A 10,535-nucleotide genomic window follows, 5' to 3' on the forward strand; every position below is an offset into this window, starting at 1 on the left:
TATTTACTTTTCCATAAATACACACACCACATTGAATTATTCAACTTACCAAACATACTACATAGGATTTATATAATACATTATTAAACTGACAATTTGTTTAAATTTCAAAAAATTTGTTTTTTAAATGATGAAAGTAAAACGATTTCGATTATGTCAAAACACTGCTTCACAATATGAACACGGGCGAATCCACCAATAATATTCTGAGAATAGATTGTTTCAACTATTAATGGTGTATTGATAGTAGATGTTATATTTCATTACTCCGTTTGGCTCAAAAAACTTCATATTTTATTTCTTTTATTTTACCTCGATATTAAATTAATTACATGTACGTTTTCTTTCTTAATTTTTAAATAATTTTCATTTTGTACATATGTTTACTAACTGGATTTGTTTAATTTCATATCTTCTGTATTATCTTCTTTTTATTTTTCAATTTTAATATTATTATTCTCATATAGCCTTTATGTTTTGTTAATACTTTGCTTATTCACTTTCTTTCAATACTATGTGTCTATATTGTCAGTTATTTCCTAGTTATTCGGTTTTTCCTCTTATTCATTGTGTTTGTTATCTTGTTTTTTGTTCTTTGCCTTAATAAGGGCCTAAAATTCTGGCCGAAATTGATTAAATAAATTTTTACTTTTTCGTATTCTTCATTGACTGCATCCACAACCATCTTCTCGTCATCCTTTAATTATTTTATGTATTGCTCCATGTATTGAGGCGCTTAATTTTCGATTACTCACAATCTTAATTAATCGTAACATTCATTATTATTATTATATTTTTATTTCTAAATAATATTTGGACTAGATAAATTTTATTTCTCAAAGTTCAAAAAACAAACTATTTACTTGTAGGAATTAATTTAAAGTAAAAATTATATTGTTTTATACGCAAATCTTTCAAATCCTTTCCTGGATCATACTCCAATATTTAACTCGATTCTTCAGCAAACTTTCGATTACTCGAATATAGATATAGCAATTTCTCTCCGTCTAAAAAACTTTGGTTTAATTTAATCCTCTAAAATAATTTTCCCATTATTTCATTTAGAACTGTATTTTGAAAAATAATAACAGATTAAATGATTTCAGAACTCAATAATTTTTCAATTTGAGTAATGATATTTTTATTGCACTTTTCATTTATACAATTACAATTGGCACCATATAATTTGTTCTTTGTTTTTGTAGAGGAGATAGAGTATATCAGTTTTTTTTTTCTAGTTTCCTTGTTTGATTGTTTCCTGTAGGTTTTTTATCCAAACAGAGTGAGAAGGTCGAATTTTCATTCCGTGTGGCCACCACGAAATATAAGTCTACCCGCCCTGGCCGAAGTCGAACCAGCGCCCCTTTAGTTTCAGGACTGTTAAGGTGACGCCTTATACCACTTAGCTATAATGACTTCATTTCATAGCGTAACTTTCCTCATGAACTCCAATTCTGGGCACCAGAGCTTGGAGCATTTCTTTTTAAGTGAACTTTATAGTATTCTATAATAGAACTATTCCAAATGACTGCCCTAGATCGTACCCCTGCCGGCCGCTACTTCATTCGCCACAGTGCAGACATGGAAGGCCCCTTTCTCTCACCGGTGGTCCAAGATGTCTTATGTAATGGCGGCGAAAATATTTTTTATCTACACACGAACCTCGAGGATTGCCTCACAGCTTCCACAGCTCAGTGGTCACTTTAATTCACAGCGACATGTGCTGCAAGCTATAGAAAGTCGCTGGTGTAACTGGAACCGCTCAATGTTACTCCTCTGTCACTGCAATGTCATTCAGTTACTAAACGTTTGTCAGGAGAGACTCTTGTTTATACTTATAGTTCTGTACAGTTTAGTTTGTTTTTGAATTTGCCAATATTTCGAATTTCAAATACGAATTAAAATCATACAGAAATGATAGTAAATGAAACTATAAGTGAAAATAATAGAAAACGGTTAATTACCTTGGTGGTTTGAGTGTTCGGTAAGTTGTTGACAGTAGTAAATAAAGCTCATTCTTTAACTAAGAGGGGGGCGGTACCCACAGACATTGAAGGCCTATTAGAAATGGGGCCCTTCAAATTACTTTCTGAACAACTATGATATACAGAACACTAGTTAATATCATTAATTTATTTGGTATTTAAAAAGTAACGAATATTAAAAAGAAAAATTATCTAACAAGTAATCTGGACTACTCATCCCACTTTTCTCAATACACCGATATTCCTCAAGGTTGTATCTTAGGTCTTATGAGTATATTGTGACTATTATATATGTTTTTGACACGTTTGTGTTACCTGTAACTAGTGTTCCAACCAATATCTTCCTACAAATTAGTAGCTATCCTTAGGAAATTCATTTTGACAAAATGTTGAGGATTGGTCAGTAACGCTAGAGAAATTTATTTTTTACAGGAAAAAACGTGTTTTTTCTAATAAAAACTATAAAAAATTATATCATAAAGGCGGATTGACAGTTTGGGAGTTGAAGATGTAGTCGAGATAGGAAGGTGATTTTGGTGGCACTGAACTTCATTTTTAGTAAAATATTCCTCCTTCAAGCATTGAACTTAAGGTGACTTGAGATGAGTAACTTCCTCCTGGGAAACACTTTGTATCAAGTATATTACGTAAGTATATTATTAAATATATGCAACACGCAACAACCGTTAAATAAATATATTCTGTGTACGGTATTAGAAAATGAACTTTAGATCTATTATCAGTAAATAATAAATATGTCCATGAATGCATTCATTTAAAAAAAGAGTTTTATAAAATTTATCCCAAGTTGCAAGTCACAGTTTCATTTGCCACAGTACACCCATTAAAGAAAACTTTCTATTTTCCCTTTACAGGCGTTCAGGTTATTTTGTGCAAGGGAAGTTTAAGAATGAGGTAGGAATAGGAGAGAATATAGAGCATTGGAATTTGTCATTACAGAAAATTTAGAAAGTTCAAATTAATGATGTGGATGAGGAAGCAACGGGAAGAATTTTCGAAAATTGACTTTATTCACTTATCTTTGTAACATTAATGGCACAATGTTATTGAGCGATCGCTCATTGAATGATTTCTCAGTGCAATGGATAGATTAATGGATTAAATTTTTTTTTTTTTAAATATTTATTTATTGCTATTTACAACTGTACATTATAACACATTTAGTGAATCTGATCTAAGTTAAATTGGAGTGTTACAGGCGTGTAGAGAAACTACCCATTGGTAGCACTCTAATGACATTTTACATTAGCTGGTCTCCTGGCCATCTTCTTTTCAGGCGCCTCGGAGGATTGTCAGGAATGGAAGAGGATGCAAAATTAGAAACTAGGGGGTTTAAGTGGTTAGAGAGTTTATATTGGAAGGAGTGATATCTGGTTCGGACTAGATCGGTTTATTAAAAAAATTACATCACAAAAACCTTATTTTACATTTCCTCAAAGATTTATCATTCTCTGAAGACATTAGTTACATTCTATTTTTACTAACGTTATATTCGAATTTATGATTACTCTAGGCTAGTTTAGACTAAATATTAGGGCACATCCTTAGTACAAGGATATCCTTAGTGCAAAAAATGCAGTTATCCCACCACCAGACACCCCAATTTTTGATTACTTTAATGAAAACTGGTTATAATTTCTAGTCAAAATTGATGAGTCTGCCAAGTATAGGCAGGGGGGAAAAATGGCGGCTGTTTCAAAAACTTAAAAAAACATTAATTTTTCATTCGGAGATCTATATCTTAAAAACTACCAACAGCACTAGAAAATCTAAGAGAACATAATTGAAAAATAAGATTAAATTTGCTGAAATATTAGCCCTAAAAGAGCTATTTACGTCCAATAGTTCTCGAGATATAGCTTTTTAAAAAGCAACATTTTTCGTATAAAATGTTGGATTTTTGAAAAAATATATCACTACATCCATAAGACGCACACATGTCTGCTAAAACTCAAAACAAAGGAAATTTAACTTACTATAAAGTAGTTCATGACACTTTTCTTCGTAGGGGTGGTAGTTTTTATGATATTCACATATGAATATAAATTTGGCAAATGAAAATTTGTCCGAACAACTATAAATTAATTTATTTTAGAAAATTTCATGAAAACTAGTACGCCTACGAAGATAAACATCATAAACAACTTTATAGCACATTAAACTAGCATTAATGTGAGTGCTAATAGACATCTGTACGTAAAATGGTTTTTGAGATATAAATTTTTCAAAATAAATTCACTAACTACTGATCTTTCAGTACGTCCCATACAACATTTTTGTGAAATGTTTCTATTTAAAAAGCTATATCTCGAAAACTATTTAACGTAAATAACTCTATTAGGGCTCATATTTTAGTAAATTTACTCTTCTTTAAATGGCGTTCTCTTAGTTTTTCTTGTGTTGTTCCTACTTTTTAAGATATAGAGCTCCGAATGAAAAAATAGTTTTTTTATCGCCGCCATTTTTTATTCCCCCTACCTATACTTGGCAGACTCATCAATTTTGACTAGTAATTATAAATAGTTTTCATTAAAGTAATCAAAAATTGGGGTGAGATTGCTGCATTTTTTCTCCTCTTGGGCTCTTGTACTAGATTAGTCCTTAATTGCTCACGCACACCCGACTTAGTGAACAAATGTCGAAACGTGAGCAGTTGTGTTAGTTATCGCTTTTGACAAAATATTTTCTCTATAGTTAGTTTCGTATTTCTAATTAATACAAAAGAAGAACTGCAGTTAATGGAGACAATTAGTAAAAATAAATAACAACAGTAAAGAATAAGTTCAAGTTGAAAAGAAGTCGATTTTACTTTGAGTCGAATTCTTGTGAGACACAAAATGTTTTTTTTACTATTGAGGACACTGCAGATTAATTTTAGTAATCGAGTTTACCTTTGAGGTAAATGTAATGACTATATCGTAAACCTATTTGCTTGCTCCGTTACTGTTCAAAATTGTAAGAAATTCATTTACTCATTAGATAACCACCAGCCGGAATGTCCCTCACATTCTTTGTAAGCCCCCGGCTATAGAGCCACAAAATGTATAAACCGCCTTCAGCGGACCATGTTTTGCTCATCTTATAATGCCGTAAGGCAAATCAAGAAAAGTTGTATATTGTATTGTATATTATTTATATTGTAATAATTTATAATCCGTATTGTATATACATATTTATCAATAAAAGAGGTTTTGAAAATAAAAAAAAAATTACTCATTAGATAAGCTTTACTTTAGTCATAACTTTGTATTGTTAAGATAGGAAAAGGGGTAGAAATACTTCATTCTTTCTAAGAAAATTTCGAATTACAGTCTCTTTATTTTCCAAATTCGAATTATTCAGTCTGATCTGAAGGCATTGTCCTATCGTAAATTGCATTTGGAGTTATTTAGTCTCATATTTAAGTTATAGAGTTCAATTTTTTTCCCGATCGATCGAATATCTGAGTACCGAGTTTATCCAATTTCGAGTCACAGAGTCTACCGACCTTCCAAATTCGACATATTGTTTCTAAGTGTTCGTCCTATCGTAACTTTCACTTATTTCACGAGTTATTCAATCCCGTATTCGAATTATGGAGTTAATTTGGTCTGGTAACAGATTTGATTTGATTTCATAATACTGAAATTTTTTGATGGTAAAATTTGGAGTAACAGAGTCTCCCATCCTATAGCAAATTTAAGATCGAGTAAGTGGGTCTTGTAGACGAATTAAGGAGTCCAATTTAATATAATATATTGTTGGGGGAACATATTTTGTACCGAAATATCGAGTTTTTCCGTTTATTAAATTTCGAATTATATCGTATTCGAGTCATACCATATGAGATGAATTTTTTTGTGGAGGGCAATAAAAATGACTGGTTTAATTACCCCTGTCACAATTATCTCACTAACATCGACTGTTACCTGTACATCGCTAAGTATCGATATTAGTCCCGCTACATCGACTTTTATAATCGCCAGTTCGATAACTGTCCAGGAACAGGAGAGAGGAGTGTGAAGAGCGGGACTTTCACGCTTGACGGAGTGCTGACGTTCTGGGTCAACGCATCTCCATCTATCTCTGGATAATTACTGCATTTTGGGGGAAAGGAGGGCTGAAAATAATTGTTGGTGATGGTAGGAATATTTCTTACATAATATTTGTAGCTGCCCATAAAATGACTAGGCGTGTAGGTTATACATATGCGTTGCCGAGGGATGGGGGTTGAGTTTATGGAGATGTGATTATTTATATGTGTATATTTTTTATAGTAGTTATTGCACATACATTTAGGTTTTTTTTAATTTATTAATAAATCTGTATAATCCCAATAAAACGCAGGATGCAGATGGATTAACTAAATCATATCAATGGTATTGACAAGAGTAGGGTATCCTAAATTTTTATTTTATTTATTTATTTTTTCCTACGCCAAAGGAGGCATTTCTGCCATTTTGTTTCGAACAGCCCCTTATACTTTAGCTTTGTTCACGTAACTTCTGTCTGAAATTATGAAAGTATCCCAAATTATGAAAATTGGGAATAAAACATATTTTTTGATGACAAAACTTTTTAAAAATATGCTACATGATAACAGAAATCTAAAGATTCGCCTTCAAAACTGGTGTAAAGCGTTTTTAATAAAAGTTCATAGATTCCGTGAAATCTTCTACATTAAAGGTTTTCTAAAAAAAAAAAACTAATAAAAAAGAGATATGGATTGGTCAGTTTTAGTTGTGGAAGCTTCACATTAAAATCATCCTCATATTTGTGGTCGAAAATATAATAAACTATTTTTGTACTAATTTTTAATTATAATAATTATTTTTTTTTACTTGTTTTCAATTTTTTAATTTACATAATATTTCAAATTACGAGTTTATTTTTTTATGATCTACTTCCTGCTAATTTCTGACACATGGGGAGAGGGAGGATTAATAACAGAGAAGTGAAGATGCAAAAATGGAGGACATGATTTCCCATATGAAATCATGAGGTTTTTATAGTGCATGAATATGGGACAGTGGTCCCGAAACGTTGTACAATGTTAATGAATAAATAAATAATAATTTATTGAAAATGATGGAAGTAATAAACCTCAAAAAATTATAACAAATTGACTCACCAGACTTCCTAGAGAGATAATCCTTATTTTAACAATTTAAAAAATATATAATAGTATAATAAATCGTATGATTTTATTGACCATATTTATGGTTTTTCAAACTTTTAATACAGTAGAATATATAATTTTATTGATAGTAAAACGTTTTTCGTTCATATACCGCTATATTAAATTCTTTTCTATTACTCTATATATTTTATAATAACTTATTAAAACAAACAAAAAAATAATAATATTATAAATTGTGTTCTTTCATTGAACTTAGATATTAATGTTTTTTTTTTCTCAAGTTTTTAATACAGTAGATTGTGTAATTTTATTGATAATAAAAAGATTTATGTTCATAAACCGCTATATTAAATTCTTTTCTATTACTCTCTATATTTTATAATAACATATTAAATCAATAAAAAAAATAATAATAATATTATAAATTGTGTAATTTCATTGAACTTAGATATTTATGTTTTTTTCAAGCTTTTAATAAACCTAGTAGTTTATAGAACATTAATGATGATATAAAACAGATGTTATTGGATATTGAAACCTATGCTTTATCATATGTCCCTGCCTTGTGCTTTTATAACTACACAGAAAGTACTGAAATAAACAAATGAGGCGTTGTATTCCAAATAAAGCCAAATATATTTTCAAAATATTAATTTACTATTTATTTAATATAGTTCTAGATTATCATTTTTATTAGGCAGTTAAATTTAAATTAATTTATCTATTTTGGAAGAAATTTCTTTTTTTTTTTTCTTGATAATGTAGAGCAAAAACTGTTTGTTAAAAAGCAAAATAATATGAAAACGGACTTAACTGATTTTGGAATGTATCACCTCAAAAGTAAACCTGTAATGTTTAGTTTTTATAAGTACATTCATATTCCTCATATTTATAATTATTATAGGTCACAAATACACTTTACAAAGGAGAAAATTAAACTGATACGGGGCATGTAACGACAGAGGGACACATTGGGAATTGCTCAAACCTCCCGGAGAGTGACCAGTTCATTTGCGGTCCGCTTTCCCAATAGAGGACCGCCATTTCACTAGTGACAATGCCCGAGCACGTACAGACAATACCGCACCTTACACACTCTCCTGTCTCTTTTCGACGACAAAGTCTACTTACGTGACTGTGAAATCGGTTACGTCAGGGTTCAAATTTTACATAAAGCTCCCTACGGAAAATCTGAAAGCATTTCCCCACCTCGGGGTAGTTCGCGGAGGGAGGGAAAGCTCCGGAGGGTTGCCCCACCGCCGTGCTCCGGATCTCTCGCTCAGTTCAGATGGACCGCGCGCGGTTGGTTATCCTCTTGTTAGGGGCGCTCTCCTGGGCGGGAGCCCTCCCGGATCCGAGGAAGAGCAGGAGTGACCAGTGGAAGAGGAAGGATCTCTTCGGTCTCCAGGAGATGGACTATTCCCCTCTCGACCAGGTTCCTTATTCTTCTTATATCGGAGAACTAGCGCCTTTTTGGAGTTTTAAGACGAATGGGAAATTCAATTTGATAGACGTGAATGAAGAACCAAGGAGACGTGCGCGTGCCGCATTCGAGTTAGCTTGGGACAGGCTAGGTCGGGCAATACCTGCTGCTCAGGATCGTATGGACACAGCAGCTTCGACAGATCAAGATCCGGAGCCTCCCAGAAGACCGGAAGAATTCATCAGTGAACACGAGAAGCCCAGGGATGTGCCGACTAGGCCGAAGTACGGCGTACCCGGAGGGTGGGCCAAGGGTCATGTTCAGGACAAGAAGGTCGACATTGGGTTTGTACCCTTGCAGATCTACAGCCAGGTGAGGAGGTACGACATCGAAGAACATCTACCAAGGGAGAGGGCGGTCGAGGAGGCAGAAAATGAAGAGGAAAAGTTAGCAGCGCCTAGGCTTCGGGAAGTGTTGAGGAACAAAAAGCTTCATGAGGTAAGTCACAACAATTAGAAACACTGTTTTTTTTTTTACTTTTACTATCGGTAATCCGCTATCAATGAAAAACATTTTAGGTTATTCCTACAATTGTCAATATTTTTTATACAAATATCTTCTTAGAATTAGAAATAGAATTTACGATTTGAATTACAATAAAGAATGGGGTTAGTCAGAGTAAATTATACGTAGTAGGTATGAAGATGACTAATAATAACTATACCAGAAACAATTGAAATAGCTTTTAATGATTTATAAATGAAAAAGCAATTAGTTATAGAACTTCAGATCATTATTCAGTTCTAAACTACATTTTAGAATATAGATATATCCACCACAAATTTTACATTTTTAAAATATATTTAAAACATTAAGCTCCCTTGTACTAATACTGTAAAAGCAGTAGATGTAACATATTTTATACGTAGTCGTTTAACACTTCTTTAACACGTTATTACATTCTTCTTTAGAACGTTTTATGATCTTCTTCCCCATATTCAAGTCTTTCTTTTCTGGGTTCATATTATTTATTCATGTATGTATTCATAGCAAAAGTCATTTTTAGATCTGAAATTCATTAATTAGTGCTTCATGAGAAAGATACCTCTTATTTCTCATATGACAGCCTTATGAAAATAGATTATTACAATAAATTGTATAATCAAAATAATATGAATTATTCAAATGTTTTCAAAATTATTCCAATGTTTTCAAAGTCTTTAGCAACGTCTAAATTTTATTTAAAGTATAGATAGAAACAAAAACTTTTATACATTTTCAATTAAAATATTAGCTTTTATAAATAATTTATTACTGAATTAACTGCATTATTTAAAAAAAAAGAATTTTATAATTAATGCAACATTATTTAATTCAATATCTTTATTAATTAATCAGTGGCTAGGAGTATAGTGATATTCATTTACGATATTTTCTATATTATTTAAATAAATTAAATATTCATGAAAGCTCGTTCCAAAAATATTAAAATCATTATAAAATTATGTCTTTGTTCCATAGCGTCAAATTTTACCAAATCTCGACACAATTCAAATCATGAAAAAGACATTCAAATAAGACTAGTTTCATTTTTCACAAAATTGAACGTTTTTCCAAAATTTGTACAATTTGAGTTTCTCCTGCACAAAATTGCTTTTGTTACTAATTTTGGGGTGCATTTTGAATTTTGTTGCATATAATTTAATGATTGAACTAGATGTTATCCACATATTTATGTATGAATGTCAGTATTTATTAATTTTTATTTGATTATTTTTTCTTTATTAATTTATTGTTTAGAAGTTTATAAAATCCATGTAGGGCAAACTAACTGCCCACACAATCTCTAAAAATTTCATTAAATGCCGATTAACGGTTCGATCGATTATGGCCAAAAACTCACTGAAAAACATGGAACTAAATTAGTGTCTTGATGTCTAAAACGTAAACTGAGAGTGTATATTTTCGATTTTAAGGAAAAATTTAT

At 31.4% G+C, this 10,535-nt stretch overlaps 1 protein-coding gene across 1 annotated transcript in view; it reads left to right on the top strand.

Moving 5' to 3' along the window:
• Window positions 1-8,437: 8,437 nt before the first annotated feature.
• LOC106686936 (uncharacterized) overlaps window positions 8,438-10,535 on the top strand; it is a 51,227-nt gene continuing 49,129 nt past the window's right edge. The window contains exon 1 of the mRNA XM_014430547.2: window positions 8,438-9,046. Coding sequence (XP_014286033.1) covers window positions 8,537-9,046 — 510 coding nt within the window. The 5' untranslated portion in view covers window positions 8,438-8,536. The remainder of the gene's footprint in view (window positions 9,047-10,535) is intronic.

Source organism: Halyomorpha halys, unplaced genomic scaffold (genome assembly GCF_000696795.3).
Source record: "Halyomorpha halys isolate HHAL.00 unplaced genomic scaffold, Hhal_1.1 Scaffold899.1, whole genome shotgun sequence".
Taxonomy (NCBI): Eukaryota; Metazoa; Arthropoda; class Insecta; order Hemiptera; family Pentatomidae; genus Halyomorpha; species Halyomorpha halys.